The 27632-nt window shown below is 36.3% G+C and overlaps 2 protein-coding genes and 1 long non-coding RNA gene across 4 annotated transcripts in view; 1 reads left to right on the top strand and 2 right to left on the bottom strand.

Moving 5' to 3' along the window:
• Nucleotides 1-666: 666 nt before the first annotated feature.
• LOC138138313 (uncharacterized) overlaps nucleotides 667-27632 on the bottom strand; it is a 63893-nt gene continuing 36927 nt past the window's right edge. For both annotated transcript variants that reach the window (XM_069058152.1, XM_069058151.1), the window contains 3 exons: nucleotides 2837-3397; nucleotides 2337-2776; nucleotides 667-2285 (listed from right to left, as the gene is read on the bottom strand). In XM_069058152.1, the coding sequence (XP_068914253.1) occupies nucleotides 1161-2285; nucleotides 2337-2776; nucleotides 2837-3206 (1935 nt within the window). In that variant the 5' untranslated portion in view covers nucleotides 3207-3397 and the 3' untranslated portion in view covers nucleotides 667-1160. The remainder of the gene's footprint in view (nucleotides 2286-2336; nucleotides 2777-2836; nucleotides 3398-27632) is intronic.
• Nucleotides 14437-19024, bottom strand: LOC138138303 (uncharacterized). The gene is made up of 2 exons (XR_011162004.1): nucleotides 17473-19024; nucleotides 14437-17413 (listed from the first exon to the last, which is right to left on the bottom strand). It is a non-coding gene; the product is annotated as an uncharacterized lncRNA (long non-coding RNA).
• spag4 (sperm-associated antigen 4) lies at nucleotides 22509-24208 on the top strand. The gene is made up of 9 exons (XM_069058138.1): nucleotides 22509-22707; nucleotides 22767-22820; nucleotides 22874-22967; nucleotides 23018-23166; nucleotides 23218-23276; nucleotides 23325-23394; nucleotides 23452-23801; nucleotides 23884-24053; nucleotides 24108-24208. The coding sequence occupies exons 1-9, from the start codon at nucleotides 22662-22664 to the stop codon at nucleotides 24142-24144; spliced, it is 1029 nt and encodes a 342-aa protein (XP_068914239.1). The 5' UTR covers nucleotides 22509-22661; the 3' UTR covers nucleotides 24145-24208.

The raw sequence follows: 27632 nt of genomic DNA on the forward strand, positions 1-27632 counted from the left end.
GTGCACATATGGACCTGCTGTATAACAATTTGACACCAAATCATAGTTAAGGTTATGTTCATTTCACTTCCCGGACCTGTTTTCCGCGAATTCATTTTCAAAACAAATTTAATGAGAAATCAGCGGAAATATTTTTCGAATTTGAAATAAAGTCTCGCTCGTCAGGGCGCATGCTCAGTTAGATTAAAAAATGTTGACACTCAGTGTGACTATACGTATTATCATGAAAATCACTATTTGGTTCATACCAACATGATAACGTTTTGACAATTGTTTATTAAAAAATTTCAATTATAGAGTTGGCTCCATCCTAGGGGCGTTTTTCGATTAATAATTGGCTGTACTTTTATTGTCAAAATTGTCACTATTTGTGTTTAAATAAAATTGTTAATTATCAAAATGTTTCTAGAATGTAAAATAAGTTATAAATATTATGTTAACTATTTAACATTTGTTTGCATTTACTTCACAAAGTCTGTGGGAACCAGGCTGCCAATGCAAATTTAACTCTCAAAAACTCCCCTAGGAAGTAGGAACCAAGATCGAGCCTACTTTCTCTCATATACCACTCTATTATACGTAGAAAAAACTAGTCCTACAAAAGTTGTTTCGTTTCTAGGGATTTCAAAGATGATTTGTTTTTAACCAAAACATAATAAAACCGTATCATTTAAATATTATTTATTTCAAATTACACAAAAACAATCTGTAATTTAATACACAAAATAATTTTTTCCTAGTACCTTCTTTCGTGAATTTCAGAAACACAATTTTTTTAGCTGCCTTGAAACTAATTCCTTATTTTTATTTGCGATTGAGGTACAAAAATTATTATTTACAAAACAAGAAACAAAATTTAACAAATGCATTGGTAAAATATAACAAAAACTAAAACGGCTTTATAATACATGATTTATAATAAAGAATGCCCTTCAAAATGATTTCAATTAAGATTTTCCGACAGTACTTTTGATGATACTACAAAACGATATAAATATGACACTTTTTGCATTGAAGTCAAGCAACAAATTATTATCTCGTGAATAATTTATTATAAAGTCATTAACTTTATACAGAAAATGATTACATGTATAATAATAATTATTAATAGTAGTATGTTGTACTAGATACCGTTAATATTATTGCTTCCTATTTAAAGACTAGTTGTGCCGTTCTTCGGGAACGGGTGCGATGAGCCTCTGCAGACTAAGATATTCGTTTCCAGACCTCGGTCTGAGAGTACAACTCGGCGGCGGCGCCTCACTGGAACTGTGCGAAGACAGAGACAAAGTTTCGAAGTAATCGGACATGTCAGAAGTACCACTGCTAGTGGATCCCGACGGACAGACAGGAACTTCCGCTTCAGCACTGGCGGACTTTCCATCAGCCTTATTAAATTGAAAACTCAAATCCCTGAGCGGATCAGAAGATTTAGACCGTCTAGGTAAAGTGGAAATGGTACACAACTGTGCTTTGCGAGGTAATTCGAAGACGCCGGAATCGTTGGAACTTGACGAGTCCCGATTTGATTTGCAAGGAACTGACGAGGACCTTCTGACGGCAATCGATTGGGAGCAATGGCACGGAGAAGTTTCGGGTTCTTCACAGCGACTTGACGAGTCGGCCGAATTGGAGCGTCTCCGCTTCAAGTCTAAGTTATCGGTGGAGTCCAGTAACTGTTTTCGTTGATAAACGTTGGCGTGGAGCATGGCAGAACCCGAAGGCTTGTTGGAGCGATCCAAGGCCGGAGCCAAGTTGGGGTTGCTGTTGGACAGCGCCTTGCCCAGACGCTGTTTCACAGCTGGCGACATGGGGATGTAGCCCGGGTGGGGTTGGACCGGCTTGTTCGAGGAAAGCTCCATCATGAGGTAGTCGTCTTGAGCGTGGCCGCACTTGCTGCACAAGGCCCTAGCTTTTTCGGCTATTTCTTTGCTATTTTCGTACAGCTTCAACGTTTGAGCAAATTCCATGTTTTCGTAATTGGAGGAAGCAGGAACAGTGGTGGATGGCGAGTTTGAGACTGGCAATGGAGTTATATTGGCATAGTTTGGAGCAGATACAGCGAGCTGATTGCGTTGACACTTTTTACTCATATCGACGGTCGCGTACAGCGCATTTACATCTTCCTCACCAGACCAACACGACATGAGGCGTTGACAAACACAAGGTCTTTCCGGTTCCGGTTGCCTAACTCTAACTATACAACCACAGGGTTTGTGGACTGTATCGAACAAACACTCCTTCAGCTTGCGTGGGGTGTCGTAATGTTCATCTAGCTTTGGTTCCTGGAACGACTCCGATTAATTGCTTCATCCGCAAGACTCTACTGTACTTACCACTGGGTAAGGAATTTTGGGAATGTCGTAATTATCGTAGCAAGATGGCGTCGGTGCTGGTGGTTTCTTGGGCGACGGCACCGCAGAAGTGGATGGTTTTGGAGGTCTTGCAGGCGGCTTGGTTACAGCTTGACTCCAACCGCTGCTGTCCGAACCACTACTGATAGAATGTCGGTCGCAAGTGTGTTCCCAGCAAGGAGCTGCGATGGTCACTGTTGCTGTCGACGATCGAGACAGTGCCCCAAGTTTGCTGATGCAGCTCATGCAGCGCTCAATTGGCGGAACGCCCCATCCGTCGTTAGATATGCTATCACCACAACCATAATTACTTTCTAAATCAGTGTACGGAGAATCCGCACGCGACAACATCGAAGAATCGCTCAATTCCATTGTAGCTCGGCATTCTGACCGCAGCACAGGACGTCGAGGACTGTCCATAACTGAAATTCATACAATAATTATTTCCAAAAACCTCTCTGACTGATTTTAAAAACAAGTACCTGACATATTCCTGGAGACAGGTCGCCTCCTCGACGAGTGTAGCTGCCCCATAGCTGCGACCTTCAACGTGGACGTAATTTCTTCACCTTGATCGGTCAGCAACACATGTAAACCTTCTGCTTTCCCGCACCTTGAGCCCCCTTCAAAGCAGAATCTCCCTTCGACCACTCCATACCTCCTCAAGTTACTAATCAACCATTCGCCTGCCACTCTGGGAGGAACTCCGGTGGTCAAACAAAATCCTCTTTCTTGGACATGCAACCTTGCCGGACCTGGCGGTAACCGCGATTTCGCAGGGGCAGACGATACGAGAACTAGGAAGTGAGGACCGTCCCCCAAGTGCGAGCTCAATTTGACTTGCCATTGCATCAAGCGTTCTCTGTTATCGAAAGCGAGGACCACGACGACATCTTGGCAAAGAATGGCAACTGTGTTTGATTCCTTATCTAACGTAAAACCTGTCTCTAAGCCCAGGAATTGCTGGAGGGACAGGGATGCTTTGGTTTGACCCTGCTTGTAGCGGTCCTTCGAGTCCCGATAAAGTTGGAGATGCAGACAATCTGCAATAAAAGAAGGCGTGAGGGGAATTTTCATTTCTCGGGCTGCAAACAACTAATTTGAAAACTGAAATGTGCTGATGTAAAACTCGTATAATAAACATCAAATAAATTAAACATCGCTTTGCAATTAGGTTTTGGAGCAAAACACATTTTCAATTTCCACTCTACTGTTTTAGCTTGCACTATTTTTTATGTAGCATAATTATTTTGTACGTTTCACGTAATAATAAATGTCTGAATAGTGTTGTACTTCCAGTTTAATTAGTTGCATAATTATGATTTATGAATAGAACATACTGCGCATTGTGCTGCCGTCTGTCATTTTCTGATTTATAAAATTATTTAAAACGACGCTTTGCTCTATGAAAATAAAATAAAAACAAATTTTGATCGATTTTCTTTGGTGTTCTTTGCTTGCACTTCAGGTCACATAATACTCATTTTAACAATAATAAAAAAGAGTGTGCGCTTAAGACCGCACGACAGAAGTGAAGATAGTACTTGGAGGAATAAGGAACAAGGTATAAATAATTAATATTATTTAAATCCAATGCTGTTTTTAAATAAACATAAAAAATCTGTATTTTTCACTGCAAATACGTCCGCTTGTAGAGGTACACTCTGGCAAAATTTGTGAGGTTAGGTTTGGATGTTTAAGTTTTATTTTCTTGACGATGATATTGAACACAACACAAGTTTTCATAGCAATACCAATACCCTGTATTATGATAATTTGTCCATTTTCCTCTTCACATTTTGCTATACAAATTTTTCCAATAGATGAATTGTTGAAGCCATATGATTGAGAATTACGTATTAAATCCTACATTCATTCTGTAAACTTACAATATTTATCGTGTCTTTATCGTTTATATTATATAAAACTATAGAGGGTATTTCACGAGCGATAATGAACCTGGCAGAATAATAAATTCAATCCACAATACATTTTCAAAAAAAGCCGGACATTTTAATGACAGTAGCCAGCTTTTTTCGGAAATATTATCACTCGTGAAATATCATGTATATAGATAGTATACAGAGTGATCACCAAGAAACCAAATCAAGAGTGCTACCTCATCTTTTGTTTTATCGAAACGTATTTCTATCATGGATCAGCCGCTTTTATTTACTTGCTGTGGACACTCGTTTTGTTGGTTGCCTACCTCTCAAAAATCTATCATTAATTGCCTTTATAAATTTTTTGTAATTCATGAATAATAGATTTAAAAGCAAGTTATAATTAATTATTATTTATTATTGATTAAGGAAAAAACAAACAGTTACACAAAATTCCTTCATAAGGCACAATCTTGAATTATAAAATTTTAAAAATAATTATTTTTCACAATTCTTTGTTTTGTTGTTTTCTGTAAGTGTAAAAGTTATTATTCTCTAATTTTTGGGTAATTGAGAACTTACTCGTATCTTTTCTAGCAGTGTTTAATAGTTATTTATGGTATAAGTGGGTTATTTAAGATATTACCCACGAGAGGTATTTGTAACCTACGAGGGCTTGCCCGAGTAGGTTATTACCTCGAGTGGGTAGTACTTAATAACCCACGTATGCCATACAACGTTTTATCCAATATTCCAAAATTTTTAGATAATGACATTATTGATGAAATTCTGCTCCCGATGGGTTATGAACGTTAATAACCCACGGTGCTAATGGCAACGTGGGTTATGTATGTTATAACCCACGGTGCAAATGGCAACGTGGGTTAAAACAACAGACTAGTTATAGCCCAGTTTACTCAATTAAAACTAACTAGTAAAACACGATATTACTATTGAATGTTGGATAAAACATTTAAATTACACCAAGGTCAAAAAATAAGTTTTCACAAAAACTGCTCAAAATGTTCTCCATTGTGGTCCAGACAGAATCAAACTCGCCTGCCTCTCATAATTTCAAAAACCCTTATGAAGCTGTCAATTTGTTTAGGGTAATGTGTGGGTTTTATTTCTTGCAACACACAAAGGGAAACAAATTAATATCCTTCTTAAAAATTTTCTGATAAGTGCCATAACACAATTTAACTTGTTGTCTTAAACGCCTTATGGAAGTTGAGGGATGTTCCTTGATAATTTGTTGAACATTTTGCACCATTTCTAAAATTTGAATTAAGGACTGACCTGACTTCTTCTTAATGATGGGTTATGATTTGGTAAAATTGGGCACTATAATTTTAAGACATTGATAAACTTGTTGATAACCAATACCATCAGGTTCGGACATCTGGCTTAAAATTCTTCGGTGTAAGGGGGGGTACAAAGTAAGGCCAGTCTTCATTTTCTTGTTTCACCCTCTTTCGAACATAATCTAATAAAAATGCCTTCTCTTTAATGGTAAAACCCATTTTACAACTTATTCTGGGATAATTATTGCTTACAACATCAATAAACGTCTGTAAACTTTGCCAAAATCGAAGATTTGTTTTCTAGGTTAAATCACTTAAATTGTCAACAACAACAACCTTGAATTTTGAAATGTGACATTTCAACGAAGAATCGCCGTACCAGTAGCGTCGCGTTTGGCAATAAAGATGATAATTTACTTACTCTTACAAATGTAAAATGTTGCTCTTGTTAATCTTATAAATTGTTTCCCTTATCTTATCATAATAATAATAATAATAAAATGCACAATTATAATTCCAACGTCTAAAATTCATAAAGTATCATTTTTATTAAGTAGCGTTTGAGTCCATAAATTGTCTACGCCCATGTTTTGACCGCTTATGTGCATATGATTTTGCTACGACGTGACCGATAATTTGCAACGCTTGCTCTGATTTGGATTCTTGTTGATCACTCTGTACATATACAGTTACTCCTGCAGCTCTGCACTGAGGTCAGTCAGGCCACAACACAACGTACAATGAAAATTTAAAATTGACAAGTGACGCACAGTTGATTGTTTTTCGCTCGCCTCCCTTAATTTTAGCTTGCCGTGTCGTGCTGCGAACGATTTGCCGATTTTTAGCTAATGCTGCGAACGATTTTACCGTGTCGCATGAAACTAATTCCCTGCCCGGGAATAAAATGTACCTATGTGGCGTGCCTAAAGAAGTTTTCACTTCAATACATTTTTACAAACAAAGTTCTGTGTCTGAAAAGTATTTTTTTTTTCTTCTAAATTCATGACAAGTACAACAAACTGTCTATACATCTAAATCAAATTCCAGCGTCTGTCTGTTATTTCGATATTTAAACAAATTTTCCAACTTCCTGTGTTTTTAAAGTTCTTGTCTGTCTCTGGGGTTCTCGATTTGAATACACTCAAAAACTAATGAATCGATTTTCTTGAAAGAACGGGGAAATTCCTGATTGTGTTCTTCACTTTATTTTATTAGGGTATAACTTGAGAAAGCTGCGCAGTAATATTTATCCGGGCCGAGTACATGGCGGTGTAGGGAGCTCGCTCACCTAAGCGTCAGTGGTTAATTTTTAATTTAATTCTTATTTTCATTTGTTAGGTTTGATACATTTTTTGTAGTTGTAACATCAGAAATACTAAAATAAATACTCCAAGTATCGGACCGCAACAACTTGAAAGTCCATCATTTATAATTCACAGCAGTAATTGCCGCCGGCAGCTACTCCAACAACTCCTGAAGTTCACTGATACATTAAGTACAATGTGACAAATGTACACACTGAAATGCTGCCGTAACTTGTATTTTGGTGTGAAGTTTGACACCATGTGAATTTTGTATACATTTGTTCGTGTTTTATTGATTCACAGATCTCTCCTTTCCACCTTAATTCCAAATGAAACATTTTCTATGTGTGTGGAGCTCGCTTGCAACTTGCAACACATTAAACTCCTCGACTTGAAGAGAATTTGTTTCAAGATAACGGTTCAACTCCGCGAATATCAACAGTTCGGTGAAGAAGGAACTTTCGTGAACACTGATAACGAGACAACCACTGTTAACACATCGCCTTGCAAATAACGATATCTTACGTGGGTGACAAATACCGGAATATAGGAAGGCAGAAGAGATAAACGAGATTCGGTACCGGAACAAACAACGCTCATCATTTTTCTTTATTGCGGAGGCGCAAACTCCGGGATAATTTTAAATAAAACGGTTTAGACGCAAACGATTCAATTGTTTGTGGGTGACTTCGGGTGAAAGAGATTCTAGCTTTACGGTATTCAAATTTTCTTAATATAATTCCTATTGCAACAACAGTTGAAGTCAAAAATGTTTATTATTCTTCTCGAAGTTATTAACGCTGTAAAGTTTTTGCTTAGGATTTAGTCAACGCTCCTTACGATTTTTCATTTATTTTAATCATTAAATTTAATCGCTAGGCGTCTTCCACCTCATCCAGTGACGCATTCCGCTCTTGCTTATACCTTTTTATCAATTCAGCACAGCAGAACGAAATTTTCGAACGCTGCTGTTCCAACAAATTCCCATTAAATAAACCATAAGCCCTTCAGCAACAGTGTAAAGCATTGATATTTTAATTAACTCTCTACTGAATAATTTGTCCCTCACTAAACAGTACTACAGGGTCGGTGTGGAACTGGTCTGTTGTTAATTTAATATTTAATGAAAACATTAGTTCACTTTGAAACTTAAATGAACAATATTTAGAATTATTTTCACGTAACATGGCTTCACTGTTTATAAATCTTAATCGTCTGGTTGGCCTTTTCTCAATCAGGTGCCGAGTGGTATTTTTGGTGTGCGCTCACCGTGTAAGTTTAATTCGACTTTACCCCAACCTTAGCTTTAACAATAACCTGTAAATCTGCCAAGAGCAACCGGGCCATGAAATTGCATGGGGTTCGGATGCCACTTTCCTAGGCGCTTGGACCGACTTGGAATTCATTTTTAGGGGCGGCGCCAATACGACTATAAAAATAATTTATAGTAAACATACAAGGTATTTCACAAGTGATAATGAGCCCGGCGGAAAATGCAACCCACAATACATTTCCAAAGTGAAAGTGGATATTTTAAATATCATATTGTATTAAAATGAATCCATTATTTTATTTGTCACCACTGACATTTATGAAAAAGTTAAAATACGACGATTAAAATATAATCGAACGATAAGAACACAGATATGATTTTGATTTATGGCGAATGTAATAAAAATGCTTCTGTCGTTGCGCTTTTATGCAGACATTTTCCCAAAAACTTTTCGTTTTTTTACAATTTCATGTAACCAAGCGAATGACGTGTATGTCAAAACTTTCGAAACTGCACAGCTAAGCATGTTTTATGTTTTTTAAATAAAAAAAGAAATATCCACGTTAACTGTGGAAATGAATTGTGGGTTGCATTTTCCATTCCGTCGGGCTCATTATCACTCCTGAAATACTCTGTATACTCGTGATTGTTTTAATAAATAAACATCAAATTATTGGTGTATTTTTCATTTTGGACATAATTGGCACTATTTGGCCTAAAGCACTTGTTGAAACCAAAGGCATAAGTAAATTTACAAACTTTTAATAGCAGTACTTGATCTTTTTTCCAGATAACCTTAAATATTTTTGATTATAATTCGGTATTTTTTTTCTTTGAGGACTTTACTCTTGCCACACCTACAAATAAATTCGTGGTGAACATCAAAAATTCTGCACGAATTCTTTTAAACCGTAAATGATGATCTGCAAAAAAGCGTTCGACGGAATATGGAGATTTAATACGTAATCTGGAAGCTAAAGAATGTTTAGTTTTATTTGAACTGGTACTGGTAAATATTTCATTTACTCATTTACATTACCTACTTTGGAAAAAAATTACATTTTGTAATTTTTAAGCCACCATAATTACTATTTACTCAGTAATTATAGTAATTATTTTTTAATAAGTAAAGTAAATTGTTTTGATAGAATGAAAGTCTCCAATTTCAGACTCAGATTTTGACATAATTTTTGGCATAATTTTCTCTGTTGTAACCACATTTTTAATCTTATGGTTAATGCGACAAAAGTCTTTATCTACAGAGCAATCATTACAAAGGACAAGAAATGCACTTTCAACATTCACAAAAATTTACAGTACAAGAAATCAATAATGACTTAAAGGATTGAGAATAAAATTGGGGAAGATATTTTAGAATTTTTTCACGAGTAAAGTGCTCAAGGCAGTCAGTGTTGGTTGGATCGTTTCCAAAAATTGTATTTATTACCTAAAATGTGGTTAGCGTGACCAACTGCTATGAATGCACCTCTCCCACACTTCTCCTTTCTACAGGGTTATCATAAATGTTTATAATATCCTACTTGGCAGCCATTTATATGCATAAGTGTATTTATACCCTGTCCTGGATTTGTAAATTTGACATTTGACAACTCTCACTTGTCACTTTGCAGTTTTCATTAATTATTATTTTTCAAAGTGAAAATTACGGTACTTTAACTTACAGTTAAGGAAGCCAAGTCTATTTTTAGGCTACCTGGTGACGTTAGTTGTTATTGGTGGCAATTTTGTTTATTTTTAGATTACATTATCTTCACGCCCCTTGTCGTTAGGCAACCAATAATTCATAATAATTTTTTAGAGATACTCTAGGTATACTACAAATTTCCACAGCACACTAGAACGTTAAAACATCTACAAAGTGTCTATAAAAGAACGTACTTATTTAGAGGGTTATTCTAAATGATTGTATTCCAAGCAGGCGTAAAAACTGAATGTAAAATTTATGGTTGCCGCTCCATTTAAAAAACATCAAAATGGTGTGAATAAGTGAGTACACACCTTTCACACACAGGAGTTGAATTGGATGCAAAACAATTCAATATTTTTGGATTCAACCGTTAATTAAAAAAAAAAATAAATAAAACTCTCATCACCGCTCTTTTCACTAAAAAATGACAGTGACAGCGACAAAAATTGACAGTTCACTGAAAGCGGCAAAAATTTCATAACACGGACATGGCCTGCTTCGACTACAATAATTTATAATATCAAGTCTTGTGGAATTCGAATCCAAATAGAGGTTATGTAAGTCCATTAATGACGGGTTTTTAATCAAGATGAAAAGTAATTAGAATATAGAAAAACTGAAGAAAACCACAAACAAAACAAGAAAAACGTCGAACTCACAACTGTCGCTGATTTAATAATTTGACATTTGACTGTGACATCTGATTTCACGGCTTGAACGCCTCGACATAGTTAGATACAATAAAATTACACAGCCTCACAATGCCACAGGACTCTTGACATACGTTCTTTTATCGACACTTTTCATTTTGTAATAATAACCCAATAGAATTACTTTAAAAGCCAGAGTCAATTTTTCAAATTTATTCTGGCCTAAGTATTTCTTGGTGTTTCAAGGATTAGAACCTTTTTACCTAGTTCTGGCAGTAGCAACTTTTCCCCGAGAAACTTTCCCATTCAATATTCCTAATAATTGATGATCTCTAAATAATTAGTTCGTTTAAAAACAGGCTTCTTGAAAAGAGAAAGTTTTTAGCTGTCAAATCCTATGTTTTAAAATAAGCCACTATTGCTCCAACCCTTTTCTCCGGAGACCCTTCTTTGCAGTTCGGATGGATTATCCTCTCTAGGAACTGAAAATTACTTCTGACCATCAAATCTGCTTTTTTAACAAGTTGTCAAAAAAATCGCAAGCCATCATCGTTCTTAAAAACAAACAAAAGCTTGTTCCTCGAGTGTCATTTATTTCAGCGCCGCCTTCGGGAACTTGTTATTCCGGATTATGATAATGCGAAAGCATTTTGTGTGCGTCTTGTGGTTGGTGGCATCAAAACCGACGGCACAGAGCCCTCTGTCGGATCTGCAGCTATTGATAAGGATTATGGTCCGCGAGTGGATTTCAGTTCGTTTGAGAGTAATTTCGTTGAAAATATAGACGACATAAACAATTCCGCGCTACGTGCTATACCCAAGACAGAGACTCGACCCAATTTAGGGTTGTAAAGACTTACTTAGAGCCAAAAAAATATTCGCGAATTTTAATTACATAGTTGATAGTTTTGATAAGTCCAATCAAGAAGCAAACGCGGAAGTCCATTGTTGTAACCTGGCTAACTAACCTCGTTAAGTAACTTTAGACATGCGTTAAACATTTATCTACGTTAATGCGAGTGAATGCCCTCGCGTTATATTTTACAAAAGTGCGGCTCTAATCTGGGTTTTATTTTATTATAAACTTGGGAGGCGACTGCCGGAAAAATATATAAATACGACTGAGCATTTGAAATATTTCCGTCTCAATACTGCAGACTCCCTTAAACCGACCACCGAGCACGATGAGGCCGTAGGAAGATTGATGATTCCCACGGCTCGTATTAATGGTAACGCCATCTGTGCCTCACGTCATATTACGCGGTAATAAATTGATTACGAAGCAAAAATATGATACAAAACGGCGTTTCGATTTTGTTGCAACTCGCCATTTTAGTGACATTTATCCTGGTCACAATCTGGTGGTCAGAACAAATTTTTTAAATGTCACTTTTAAACTTGACCGGTTTTGGTGTAGCGATCTTTCTCCTGGTGTTCCCCTAAGAGAGATATATTTTCGTTTCAGCACTCTAGTTTTAGAACAGATCTCGCATCTTCTTTGAACGGATCATTTGCCTTCCCCTATTTTATTGGGCGTGAAACCTCGCGTATATTCTACAAAGTCTTTACCCTTGCGCCTCGATCCGACTCGTCGAATTTTTCCAGCGTTCTTGTTATTCCCCTTTTCTGTATCGATAAAAAAAACCCTCACAGTCCAGTTGCTGACCAGAGACAGCTTTTGATGTCGAATTCTTGATCCTCGACAAAGAAACGATTCTTTAATTATCTTTTGGCTTTCCACAACAAACGGAATTTAAGTTGAATTTGTTGGAAACGCAAGAGGGGGCTGTCCCTCATAGTCGTAAAGAGAAGTAAATTACGCACCCTCCTCCGGTTAATCCCCCTTTCCTGGGCAGGATTACGGTGCCTGAACGTTTTATATTCGCTTTGTGGAGGTAGGTGTACGGCATATTACGAGAGAGTTGCGTGCTTGCAAGTTCCAGCTTTCATGGACCGTACGTTCAATGATTCATTTACGTTTACTGATTTGGATGCTTTTTATGTACCTACAGTCCACTTCATATTTCATAATTAAGGTTCCGAGCTTATAGAAAACAAAATTGAATGTTGCATGACTTTAGTCTTTATACTCGTATCTGCATTAATTTCAGCAATAGTTTCCAACCATGTAGCGATAATTAAGAACTCACATTTCACATTTGAAAGAATAAATAATTGTACTAATTTATATGTATTCAATTAAATTAATCGAGAAATTCCAAATTCCAAATTCCAAAAAACAAAACTTTGTATAGTCGTCCGAGAACCCGAACGTTATAATTCAGCTCCTATTGTTCAAAGTGTTAAGTAAAGAAGCATATAATGGACGAATAAACAGACCTTTCAATTTTGTAAATCAGATAGTCTCTGTTGGACCGAGTGGTCCTTTGCTCAAAAAAGTGTCAAATAATAATGTTCCCATAATTCAAGTTAAAGTTCGAGTTCTTTGACAACTATTACATAATACTGTTTTTTAATCTAGATGAAAACTCTTGAAACTAGGTACAAAAAGTTTTTTGGTTCAATTATTTTCCTATCTCACGAATCCATCAAAGATTTGCATTTTTTTATATAATTTTTCGGCAGATTTGTTAATATTGAGATCACAATATACCCTAATATTATGTTATTGTATTATTTGCAATTATTATACAGGATATTTCACCAGTGAGCAGTGATAATAAGCCCGACGAAATTGAAAATGCAACCCACAATACATTTGCACAGCAACCTGGACATTTTCGCGTTTATCCAGGTTTGCTTTGCAAATGTATTGTGGGTTGCATTTTCAACTGCGTCGGATTCATTATCATTCGTAAAAAAAAACCTGTATTGTCTGAAAAAAATACTTCTTAATAGTTTTCAAGTAGAATGTTCCCATTTGCGATTTTGCTCTACGACCTGGGTGCGTACATTTTTTTCTATGAAAGTATTTTGTTTTAGGGTCGAAAGTCTAGGAAATAAAAATTTTTAAGTTATTTTTAGAAAATTCGTTAAACTTTTATTTCATTAATATGTATTATACAGAATATTTCACGAGTGATAATGATCCCGACGGAATTGAAGATGCAACCCACAATACATGTGCACAGTAAACCTGGACATTTCCGCGTTCATATCCAGGTTTGCTTTGGAAATGTATTGTGGGTTGCATTTTCAATTGCGTTGGATTCATTATCACTCGTGAAATGCCCTGTATCGTCTGAAAAAAATACTTCTTAATAGTTTTCAAGCAGAATATACAGGGCAAGTCACATAAGGTTTATTTCTGAATTTATTTTGTACACAACCAAGAATACTAATTACGCTGACCACTTGATACCATTTATAATGTGATTTTATTTAGTGATCCACGTAGGTATGTAATATGGCTAAAAATGTCAAAATGACAGTTGATGAATTTAATTTTTGATTTCATTAATCAGAACAGGAAAACGTCATTGTGACATTTTTAGCCAAATTACATACCTACGTTGATTACTAAATTAAATCACATTATAAATGGTATCAAGTAGTCAGCGTCATTAGTATTTTTGGTTGCGTACAAAATAAATTAAGAAATAAGCCTTATGTGACTTGCCCTATAGAGTGTTCCCACCAGCGATTTTCATCCTATACTCTATTTCTCTACGAAAGTATGTATTTTATTTTAGGGTCGAAAGTCCAGGAAGTAATAAAAACTTTGAGTTGATATTTTTTGAAAATCTGTCAAAACGTTTTTTTAAGCACATAACTAATTTTTTTTTTCGACTTGCTTGAAAATAAACCAAAATGCCATCTTTCTTTTTTGCATTCTTTCAGTCATCGACTTTGTGAATAAATCATGCTCCCTTTCGTACTTCTCCCCAGCTCTTTTTGGTAATAAATTCAATTATGCCGCTTTAACTTCCTCGATGATATCTTGGAGCACGATTCCCTTAACTACCGGAATCTGTTCTTCAAAAACGAGACGCAACCAGCGAGGATAAAATAAACTGTTTATTAAACATATTTTTGGCAACGGCAAGTGTGCTTACTTTGATGCTTCGATTTTGAGAAAGTTTCATTTATGTTTCAATGGGTTTTTTCTAAAAAATAAATAGAAGTTATACATTGGGAGTAAATATTTCCTCCCTTGCAAGGAGTAAATATCTACATAGTTTCACCTAGGGCCATTCAAATCGACTTCCAAATAATTCTAGACATCTTATGAGTAATCTTCACAAATTGTATTATCTGGTAATAAAATAATTATTCTTTTGAGAGACGTTATAGCAGTCATAAAATAGAATTTGTTCTAGTACTGTAGTTTGAGAGATACCCCTTTAAGCTTCTTCATCGTGCACGAGTATTATCCCATTTATAGCAACTAATAGATAATTAATAATATTCCATTAGATAAGTAGCTTACAACAGGATTTTAAGCCGATCTCTTTGTTGGAACATTCTGTAAATTTTGTATAGAATCAAAGTCTGTCAAAAAAATTTAAAAATCGCTACAGGAGTTACTAATTGATGTGTTTTTCCAGTTAGAAGCGCCTCACACATCACAATGTACACCATTAAAAATAACTAATTAACCCCATTTGTATAATTCTTTCGAATACTCCTTCCAATAACAATAACAACCAAAGTAGGTCTAACTCCTTATAAACAGCTGTTTAGTGGTGGAAAATTTAACTTATGAAATAATAAACAGCTATAAAAATATTGGGCAAAATTTTCAGACTTTCGATATTATACTGTCAAAGTCTGGCAGTTTGCAGCGAGTTTATTGCCTGTGACATTTCGGTTTCAATAACATCAGACATAAAAAGTGTGTTGATGTTCTTTTGTTGTGGTAACTCTGAGTCAAGTAGAGAAGACCTAATTTTGCCGATTCATTTGATCCAACAATACAAAAATATTTACTTTCCCGGACTCTCTGAAGGCCTCATTTTTAATGCCACAATCTTTACATAACTGGTTTATTATTTTTCATGTTTCGCAGAATCACACTTGATTAGTTTATTTTTCCAACAGTGCTGCTTGTTGATTACCTTATCATTGTAATTCTCAAGCAATTTTATATAAAGATGGTCTTTAACATCAACTGACGTCATTGAGTCCATCAAGGATTGTCTGTTAATGTTTAGATTATTAAATCTGATTTTAATTTCATTTGATAAAGATGCCTTGATTTAATTCAAAATTACAATCATTTTTATGCGTTTTTAGATATACGTAAAGCTGCATATTTACCGCGTCCATATCCAGCTCTACGTTCCAGATATATTGTGGGTTGCATTTTCAATTCCGTCGGGCTCATTATTACTCGTGAATCACCTTGTATATGAGCAGAGTGTTGTCATCCTCATATTATTTTGACGCAGATTAATGAAAAAGAGCAAAGTGTATATGTTTATCACTGACATAAAGCAAATTTCATGTCAGCTAATGATACTTAAATTTGTCGACTATAACTTCATCCGTTACACCGCAGAATTGTAATTCATTATTAAAATCGTCTACATAGTATGTTGCAAAATGATAAACAGTAGTCGCAATTGGTTCTAATTTCGTTGTTGGAAGTTGTCCAAGAGTGGAGTACTTATGCGATAATTGTTAGTAAGATCACCACTAATTATTTCCATTTCAAAGAAGATGAAATTGCTTTCGTAATTAGTGTTCATTATATGTAAATTCTGTGCTGCTTCAATTTCCACTCAAACTTAGACTTTGTCACTTTCCTCATCGACTACTTTGTACCAATTATGCCAACAGGAGTTTTTCGAACCAAAATATTCCATCAAGTAATGTTATCAAAACTGTCATAAAGTCTGTATAGGTACCTAGTAACAAGCTGTTGTGTAATATTATGATAGTCCTCATTACTGGTAAACTGCAGCGTGCACAGTTAGCGAGTTCACGACTCCATAAAATCGACAACTAGCTAGGGCGATCCGACTTCAAAAGGACCGGATCTTGATGGCGGCGTATCCTCGTACCTTCCTTTGGGTAATACGACACCGCCACTGTTCTCAAACTATTGTTCCTGTTTATTCATCACCAAGTCGGAAAACGACCCACACGTTCCTTAATTGAAAGTTAACACAGTCGGCGACTGTGCCGGGACCTTAAACTAACCCAATCAAAAATGTTCTTGTTAGATCTTGGAAAACAACGTCCGCTGTAAATAGAGAAAACAGGTAATTACCTGCGCGATAGTCTGAAATGCACGTAACGTTGGTGCGCTCCGAAGTTGCCCTAATTTTCGGTTTAAAACAGCCCTTCAAGCTCCTTATGTTCAAATTCCCATGTCACCTGCAAACTCTGAATACGGCTTTCAGTCCCCGTTGTTGCTCTAGCAACTTCTTCAATAACTACTTCACTCAATATTCTTCGCAGCATTCAAGTAATTGGTTTCATTTTATGAAAAGCGTGTTTATGATTTAATACAATTTAATGTCAATTCAGCTTTTAGGTTCTCATCTGCCGTGGGGCTTAACGCAGCTTCGGGCGTCTCAAAAAATCCCTACATCTAAGGTGATTAATGAAAAATCCTCGGGGATAATCTGTTTTCACCTTTCGTTAACGAACAGTTGTCGCATAAATATTTCAGCGCCTTCTGAGAGGGCCTATCAAACATTCATGAGTATACTTGAAGTGGTAACTAGATGTGCAAATTTCAAGTGAAATTTCGTGTATAGCCTACGTTGCGGTGGAGTGTCGGAGTGTTCCGGAGTAATTCACGGAGAGGGGACTGTGCACAATCAGTGTAGAAGACAATGTTTATTTAGGACGGCGAAATCCTTAGAGGTCTTGTTTAGTTTTTCGTGCTAGGAATTCGAGCGAAAGAAAATGTAAATAAATAAATTTCATGCATGGAGGGCGCGCCTCCAAACTTACTCCTACGAAGTCTAATTTTCCCCAACACTATCATATTTGCACTGCACTGATAGATCTGCCAATGCACATTCTGAAATTTACCCACGTCTCTTAATAACTACTGTCAAGACTGATTCACAAGAACAATACCTTCAAAAGTTCTTTTAGTTTTTGTCGACACAGGCGATAATTAAATTAAAGTTGAACGTTTATGGAATCGAAGGCATCTCTTAAACTTTCTTGTTTTCTTTTAGATTTCTGCCACTGCTGTCTCGAGGCGAGAAATCTACGACAAATTAATTTTTGTTCGTTCTTCATCTAGAAACAGTATTTTCACATTTAGACCAACTAAAAAAAATCACTTTAACTAGATGATTTTATAGCTTCAGTTTAAATAATTCCATAGCTCGTCCACCCCACTTATTAAGTATTATTAGACTTGTGTTGTTGAACCTCTCAAAACATTTCATATCATTAATCATAATCTGTTCTAAGCCAAATTAAAACATTAAACTCTCATATTGCAGCCTTGAATATTTTTTATTCGTATCAAGAAGAAAGTAAAAGACTGACATTGAAGTCAAACACATGTGGAATTGATGGATGGCATTTGTGCCAAAATGTTGAAACTTTGTTCTTTTGCTTTAGATAAATTATTACTCGTACCATAAATTGCTGTCTTGAGGCAGGATATTTTCCTTACAAATTGAAATTGTTTCTAGGTTTTTTTCTGAATCCACAAGTATTTTCTGAACTCGGATATAAGTTCCCCACAGTTGCATAAATATTAGAGAAAATATTTAAATAAATTAAACTTCCTTCTTGGAATATTTTTCCTTTCCATTTTTCATAAGACTGGGAACTTGTTGACATAATGCTGCAGATGACAAGTTGAAACACGTAGAAAGTAGAATATGTATCAATTTTGTGAATTTTTTAGTAAGTCCTATAGTAGAACAAATTTTTTAGAAAATCTATTGGTAGTTCGACTACACAACAGTGTTCGATAAATAGATTCTTTCGTGGCTGTTATTCTGGAATATATTTTGTAATGGTATCCAATTGGTTTTGTGGATGTCCTACATGACAGGATGCAATACATCAAATATGATGGAGCGAGAGCATGATCAATCAGACCATATGTTATTTGCAATTATAATTATATTCTCATTTATTTGAAAAGATAGATCAGACTTCTGAACAATTTTGAATGTAGACATGTCAAAAAATTAATTTTTCAGGAAAGAGAAACATAAAAATTCAAACATGCGCTCCTAAATCTTTCCTTCTCTTCTGTTACATCACTGCATACTAATTTAACGATAAAACTATGCTCTGTTGAGTATTTCAACAATGTTTTTTTCACATAAGAACTTTTACCGTAGCACCTATGAATTATACTGTGCTTGAGACTTTTGTATCACACAACACCCAGGTGCTTGACAGAATGCTTCTCAACGACATACTTGTGTCCGATATCTATAAATTCCTTAATCTCTACAAAACAAAGAGTGAACATATCGTTTTATCTACATTTATTGTCAATCAAACAAACGTGTGTTCCACTATTGTTCTATTCAAAATTCCATGAGTTATCTTAACAAAACAATGTTGTATTGTCCTTTGATGAAATAACAATTCGTTCTCTTAAAAAAGACGTTAAAATAGATTTGATGAAACAGAGTGCGTCGAAGTATTGGACCTTAAGAGACACCGCATTTATCTTTTGCGAAATTTGATAACCCGCAAACGTTTTCTGAGTTTACATTGCAAATACATAGTTATTTATAGTAAGAGTGTTGAAGGCAAAGCTTTCGTTCACGCGAATTGCGTGCGTGCTTCGTGGACGATGCAATTCAAGTGAACGAAAGCGGCCTTACTCTCGAGTGCTGTATTTGGTTTTGTTCGATACTTTCTTAAAAAGTGAGTCTGTAACTTTGTATTCACGTGCCGCGAAGTACCAAATGTTGGCTAAAAAATCAAAATTACGTTATCAGAAAGAATTAGAAAATTTTACGAGTGAAGAAAACCAGTGAGTGAAAGACAGTGAGCCAAAAACGATGAGCGAAAGTTAAGTGAACGAAAGAGAAGCCTTCACCCACTGATAACTATGGATACACACTCGCTTTCTAGGGAGGTATCGAACAAAATACTTTCAAAAAAACAATACTCAAATAAATTGATGATTTTTTAGATTTTTGATTTTTTACAGACTGCCATAACGACAATAAAATAACATTTAAATTGTAGTCGGCTTTGCTTTAATGTAGATTTTTGGTCTCCGAGATCAAGCATCAAGTGCTGCAGAACACCATTAGCACCTCCAGATAGCACCGTCTATTTGAAGATTTGAAGACACTTTAAAAAACATCTGTCTCTGGGCTACAACACCGAGACTTGAAAGCGACCAATTTTGGGTTCAGATAAAGTGCGTTTTACGTTTCAAAAAACTGATTGACAAGAGAATGCAGCGATCCAGGTTTTTTGTTGCCACATTCCAGGAGAATTTTTTTGTTTTGATTAATTCTAAATACTTTAGTTTTCATAACATGATTTAGATTTTTTTATAAAACAGTTTTTTCATTACCGTTTCCCCGGCGACCACCCATCCAAATGTTAACGGCGCGCTGCGTTGCTTAACTTCTCTGATCAAATGATAATACATAATAATTAATGTTTTCATGTATTATTATTATCTTTGCTTAAATAAGGACACGTAATAAATACCAATTTAATCGTGAAATAGTTCATGTATCGCAACTGTTTTTTACATTCTTCTATGTCATATTTTCCTCTTTTTTACATTCTTCTATGTCATACTTTCATTCGCGATCCTCTGCTTACACGCCTTGGTGCGTCCCTTTTCATATCCAAAACGCCATGAAAATTACAATACGTAATTAACCGTTGGCAAAAACCAAACCACTTAACATTACGGCAACGTGCAATAATTCACACTGACCGATTCGTTATAAAACAATTATAATTAACGATTGGCTGCAATACTGGCTAGCTATTCACTCCATATCATCGCAAACAAACATTGACATAGTAAACATTTAGCATTAATTACGAAATTGTCAAATGAGTCGAGCGCAAACCGATCCTGCAATTAATTCAGTTGTTACAGCTGTCGCTTCCGATTTTCTGATCGTCATTTCCGGATGTTTTTACAGTGTAGCAGATCAAAGCTCTTGTCTTATTCAATGTTTACTCAAGTTTTATTCAGACGTGTAATTACAGCTGCGGCTGGAGTTAAGTACCGCATGACTTACATTGATTAATTATGGAAGGGCATAGGGGTACGGTACCTACCTATACACGTATGAATGAATATTCAAGGTGAGGTCAAAATACCAAAGGAAATAATGGGCGACGTCGCCAGTGAAGAGCTGCGTTCAGTAATTTACTTTTGGAAGAGATGAAAGTACATTTGTACATCGACAATTTCACTTACTGTTCGTAAAAAGTTTAAGAACACAGATCCGGGAAACTTTAAAAAAATAAAGGAAGTTCCTAATGGCCTAAGAAAGTGCTTTGTATCAAAGAAATCGACTCGTTGTGCTGTTAACGACCGACTCTTTAAGATCTAAAGATAGTTAATTGAAAGAAGTGTAAACTATATCGTTGTAGATGATACGGGACATATTTTAAAAATACTTTTACACAAACAACGCCTCATTGTTCGGCGACACTTTTACGTCTTCTCGGATGACGCCGTAAACGTATCAGAACGACGCAATCTGGTACAATGTTGTGTACTTGTTCCTAACGCAAATACAAGATTAACTTGGAATTTGATTGGATTTGATGAATTTAACGAGCGATTTGGTGTGTTGTAATTCAAACACAATCAAAGGACACGGTCTAATTATAAAAGCTTTGTCGAGTCAAAGATTAAATGTGAGGGCGCCACTCGACAACAAAAAGCTCGCGTTTAACGAGTAACCCGGAATTATTACGCTGACCGGAACAATGGCGCAGGAAAGCACTCGCTTCCGCTACTCATATTGCGCGATTATTTATCAGTCTGATTTATTTTTTATCTCGTGGTAATTATAACGCTTGACATTGCTACGGACAATATGTCTTAAGTAGATCAGGCAGCAAGATTTTTGTCGAGAGAACTAAACAAAACGTGACAGAAATTGTCTCGGAACGTCTATCAATCTGTCGAATTATTACTGGTGTTCTTTAACAAACCTAACAAGAAGGAATCCGGTAAGAATGTTGCGGCAAATCCACCGATTTGATAAAGACCTGCAGACGGATGCTGAATAACGATTGTCGTTATCGTATTAGGAAAACGTGAGCTTAATGCATATTCGCCTAACGATTTTACAAAAGAAAAAATCTGGATTAGACGCTAAATGTATGTCCTGGATGGAATTTGCCAGCTGGCAATTCCCGCTTGTTACTATTGTTTGTGTGTAGTTGCGACTTTGAAATCAAGTTTCAAAGTTACGGTCGCCGCTAATAGCCAAATAAAAAACCAAGAACACAGTCTTCGGAAGTCGTTATAATTGGTTGTTCTGGAGATATGAAAAGCGGAGATGGAAGCGTGAATCGTGAACAAGTGCATCAAAGTGTTCTGGAGACTCCCTGGAGTCTCGTACATACAATAGGGGACCTTTGATTAGGGCATTAGCAGGCAAATGGTTCCCTCGTTGTACGCAACCAGCCAAGCATTTCTGTAGTCCGGCCTACCACGCCACTTTCATACCAACATGGCCCGGACGAGAGAATTATACAGTACAACTTGCAAAAATTACTTTCCATAAACAATAGAGCCAGCTGACCTTCCTGCAATCCTCTTCATTATGATTTTCGACTGGTCGCCGTTTGTTATTAATATCTCTGACCCACTTTTACAACAATTCATTTGGAAACAATCTACGAGTGGGACTTTATGATTTTTCGCATAGCGATAAACTGTTCAATAATGTTATCACAAAGACCTACCACGCAAATTAATCTTGCGAAGTGAACTAATTTCTGATGGCACATTCTTGAACCGTCGCAGCTAGCCGTGACCCTAGTTGGATGCTCTTGAATTGTAGATTTTATGTAAGCGATGCAAAATTCATAACCTTACAAGTTTAAACAGTTTACCATAAGTGCTTTGCATCGATTATCCTTCTTTATGAAGTTTGTAGAACTTTGCTGGATGGAAAGTTTCTTACCTCGAGGCACTTCCCTTTGACGTTCCGAGTCTAATGAGAAATTTTTGTTAAATGAAAAAAAGTTCGCCATCGCATCAGCAATTTTAAATAATATCTCTCCACTTCCAAAAAATCTAGTGGTAGGATGTCCTCCAATCAATTTCAAAATTTCCGGCAATGAGTTGTACATCAGTTACGAAAAGTAGCGAAGTGTCAGAAACAGGTTATATTTCAAGTAAAATCACAATGGTTCATTTCAACACCTCAAATCTGCTTTCACAGATAGTGAAACTAGTTACCGAAGACGCCGTCACCCTTACAATACTCGTTCTTCAAGTAAGTGTCATAAACTTTTGTAACCCTCGATTCTTCAAAACTGACATTGGCAGATAAGAATCTAAATGCTCGACAAGTGCACACGACGAAAAAACTAAATCAATCTAGAGCAATCAACGAGTGTTTGCCCACTCGCAAATTAAATCGGTATAAAATTTAGAAAGGTAATGGGGCTACGACTAAGTAAATTGTTGCAGAAAGCAGGGAATTGGAGACTCGCGGTTGGAAGAAGAAGACGATCCAGCCATGGATTATTGTTTTGATCCTTGCGAAACACCACCGAGGGATAGAAGACCGTCGTTTTGTTCTTTTCTGTTAGGAAGCTTTTATCTTTTAGTTTTTGGAGGTGAACACCATTGGGATTAGTTAGAGTCTCTTAGTTATACCTTGTTTTCAGGTATGTTGTACATGATTTACGCACAGTATCTGATGAATCAGGAGTTAGAAAGCATTAGGGTAATACAGTTATGTATTTTTTCTATTAAACATTTATTGTGAATATAGGAAGATGTGAATAAAGTGAGAGGTGGAAATAAGAAGGAGGATCCTCACGCAAAACTGTTCAAAGAACTAGGTCGCAACGAAAACAACACTCTTGAAACCCTACTGAAGGAAAACGTTTAATTTCCAGATAAAAAATGTAGCGACACGTTAAAACTCCTTTTAAAGGATCCCGTGGGTCGGCCTGATTTCGCTCTGCAGTCAAGCGGTGGACAAGTGATCGGTGTCAACACAGTTCCTTATTCAAATCCGACGACATTTCTCGGTTTTAAGTTGTGCGAAGGGGCACACAGTCCTTCGTCGATGATCCAAGCTACGGCTTCTCCTGGCGAATGTTGGGCTTTCAAAGGGCACCGTGGCAGTGCTATCTTGCAACTCATCGATTACGTACTTATCGACTCGGTTACTTTGGAACACATCCCTCACACCATTTCGCCTAGTGGAACCATCGATACGGCACCGAAGGAATTTAAAATATGGGTAAATTAAAACGAAACCAAAATCTGGAAAACACGAGTTTAGTCCAGATTTTGGTGCACCTAGTTACAATGCTCGTAAGCAGGGATTGGAAAGTCCTCACGGCAGGAGACATCTTCTGGGGCAATTCAAGTACGAAAGTGAAGGGGGTACGGTGCAAACGTTTACGACAAATAACAACAGCGGGTACTACAAGTACGTGGAATTTGAAGTACTCTCCAATCACGGAAACAAGGACTTCACTTGTGTTTACAGGTGGTGTATTTTTTGATATTAGAAATTTCGCGATAATTCTAATTTGAATTTCAGAATTCGAGTGCACGGAACAGCCAGAAAGTTCGCTTGAGCAGAGTCGGTTAACCAAATTACAGTTTTCGTTGTATCAAAATCAAAATAAATCATCAGAGAAGGGTTATGCGATAAAGCGGTATAACAGACGATCGAGTGAAAATATGGCGGCGCTTCCGTAATGACCACCCAACCTTATCACTCCAATACAATTTTATTGACACCGGTCCGCACTTGAAGTGCACTCGAAGTGGACTCCGCGATCAATTCTGACACTCTCGGACCACGAGGGGAATCCTCCGGGAATTAGTGTACGAGTGGATGACAAAGTAATAGGTGCAGGTTCTGACATTTAGGTAGCGTAGGCGGTCCACCCTCCTGACAAATGGCCCGCACAACCGCACAAGCTCTACAGTGTGTTTCCATTTGCGTCTAGGTGCACGTTTCGTGTGTGGCGAACTTTAACACAATAATTCGCGAGATTTATTAAATTCTCTGAAAGTTTCAGATACTGTTGTCATTCTATTTCGTCTTTGTTTCTCATTTGTAGCAACAAAACAAGAGCAAATTGCCTTTGTCAAAGTTGGCTTCAAAGACTTTCGTGTTTAAATATTCATACATTTACACAAATCTGGCTGAATTCGTCTTGAAAAAGCAGCGAGACGAACACAGTCCTCGTGTTATTCGCATCAACAGAGAAATGGAGTTGATTGTAATTAGAGAAACACGAAATTATTATTAAGCAAAACATCTATTACATAGGTATGCTCAACAGACTAGAATTTGTCCGTTAATGTGTTCAATGAATTATCTACAGCAAATTGTGCTGTTTTACAGATGTACCTACCAGAGTTCAATTTCTTTATTGATTAAAAGGACGAGTTCTACGAAAATAGGAATATCCCGCGTTCAAATGAAATCCTGGGCTGGGAAGGCATTGGAAACCGTCAATTGTTGTGCTTTTTTAAAGCGTAGATTAATTGGAACATGTTGACAGCTAACCTAAAATTTAGAGCCAAAAAAATCTTTCTTTTTTTCTTTCCTTGCAATGTTTTACATTAAAAATTGAATAACTTAACGATTCCTATTCTCGAAGCAAATATCTAAGGGCACCCTTTACTAAAAACAAACGTGTTCAATAATGTCCCGATTAAACATAAACAAATGTCATTCGTGTCAAACGGCGGGAAATTCAAACTTTACACTGTTCTAAACGCGCGATATTTATTGATGTCCCTCGAAAAAAATCTATTATTAATTAATTAATTACTCATTTTACCACTTATTCTGGTATAACTGTTACGTACAATTACGTACAGTAAATCCGCTTACCAGTGGCATCGCGTTTGGCAATAAAGCTGGTAAATTACCCTACGAATGTAAAATGTTGCTCTTGTTTATTTTATAAAATTTCTCCATTATCAGATATTAATAATAAATTAATAAAATATGTTCAATATAGCACTAATCGTTATCGAAATTGAACTGAGCTAAATAACGATGGTCCTAAACCAGAACCTCGAGAAATCCCAGGGGTACATTAATAGATTAACGGCCACGGCAATAAATAAGTTGTTTCTTATCGATCAGATACAAATTGAAAAAATTAAGTTTAGTTAAAAGTTTGTAGTTGTCGGAGAGCTTTGAAGAGTAAAACCAGCATTGGTGATTGTTTTCAAATAAAAATGAAGTGTAAGTAAAAATGCTAGTCGGATATGGTTTAACTTTTGCAATTTTTAAATAATTCAATCATCAGGATCGTCAAACTTCTTATACTCTTGCTAAAACTTAACCAAATATTTTCGTATTATCTCAGCAGGATCCCAGATGGGAAAGTATGATTTATGGAGTTCGAGTTTTGGCACATAAAGTTTAAATATATCACATGAAATGTTACAATAATTTTCTAAAGCATCTACACACGTGTGGTTCTTAAAAATGGGCCAATTCATATCAACAACGAAAACAGAATTGTCTCTGGTTTGCTAAAACAAGATAAAATAATTTACCAGTGTTGTTTGTACCATGAATGAATCATTAAATTAATAAAGTCCACAACAGCGACAGCCTTTAACAATTCAATACATTTGGGAACAGCGAAATCTGCCACTTTAATCGCATCACGATCAATAATGAAAGCCACAAAACGCATCAAATAATAGCAATCAACCCGGAAAGACTGTTAAAAAGTTAAATAAAACTATCAGTTTATTGTAGTTACGAAAGAATAAAGGTCCAGCACCCTTTGAAGTATTTTTTGTAGGAAAATAGTATGAAACACATGCCCCTTCTGGTTTACGAGTGTATCGTTTGAAAAATATTTTCTTTATGCCCAATAAAATAATCCGATTTCGGTGATTTGATTCGGTTTGACTAAAAGCTCGCTCCGGAATAAGATTCTGCAAACAACAGTAATAAAATGATAACGATTTTACCATCATTTGGTGAACATGATATAGGCGGTTTTAATTCAATTTGATTTAGCAGGTTCGGATAGAGGGGTACGATCGAGCCCGAAAGGGGTGTACAAATTAAACTTTAATAAGGTGATTAGTAGATTAGATCGATAAGTTCCTTCAGCTAATCTCGAAGGAAATTCCCGGGCTTTTCAACGCCTACTTCGCAACCGGTTATCTCGAGCGCAAATACTGAAAACGGCCTTACAGTTGGCGTTTCGGGTTGCCAACTGTGAAACACACAAACACGATCGTCAACAAAAAGGTTTCGACCCGAAATTAATAATAATAAATTCATTACGATCCAATAATATTCGCCGGGGGCACAAAGACGCTGCTCATCTATTCATACTGAAGATTACATTTCTTGCAGGGTAAAACTTTTGCGAAAAAACTAGTTGGAATTAATCGTTTCAAGTGTATAATGTGAGGGGGCCACAAATTAGCCGGAAAGTTTCAGGCCTAATGTGACAGCCCCACGTCATCACTCCCACCCCGTCTAGTTAAATGTTTCCATTTCCAATCCACCCCGGAATGCGTCGCTTTAAATATGAAAAATGGCACACGCCTCGCCACAGAAATAAAACGGAAACTGATTGATTTAGTCACAAGGAAAAATCTTTATTGACCAAGAGCGATACAGATGTGGTTTGGATAGACAATAGCTCAATGTCTTATCCAGGACGCCCTGGATATCTGACATATTGTCTGGAGAGTCAAGTGAAGATTGTTCTACGCCGTAAAAATCGAGTTATAGGGTTAGAATAAAGAAAACTGAAAAGATTTCGAGAGAGAAAAGTTGATTAGTACAAAGTGATCAAAAAGAAAACAAATCAGAGTAGGCGTTGCAAATTATCGGTCATGTCGTAGCGGAGTTTTATCCAAATAAGCGTTCAATGGGCGTGGTCTCAAACGCCACTTTATAATAATAGATCATACTTCATGAATTTTAAACGTTGGAATATTAGTTGTTCAATTTATTGTTATCTGGTAATGGAGAAAATGTATAAAATAAACAAGAGCAACATTTTACATTCCTAAGAATGGGTAATTTACCAGCTTTATTGCCACCGCGACGCAGATTTTGCGC

The sequence above is a fragment of the Tenebrio molitor genome, chromosome 9 (assembly GCF_963966145.1).
Source record: "Tenebrio molitor chromosome 9, icTenMoli1.1, whole genome shotgun sequence".
NCBI lineage: Eukaryota > Metazoa > Arthropoda > Insecta > Coleoptera > Tenebrionidae > Tenebrio > Tenebrio molitor.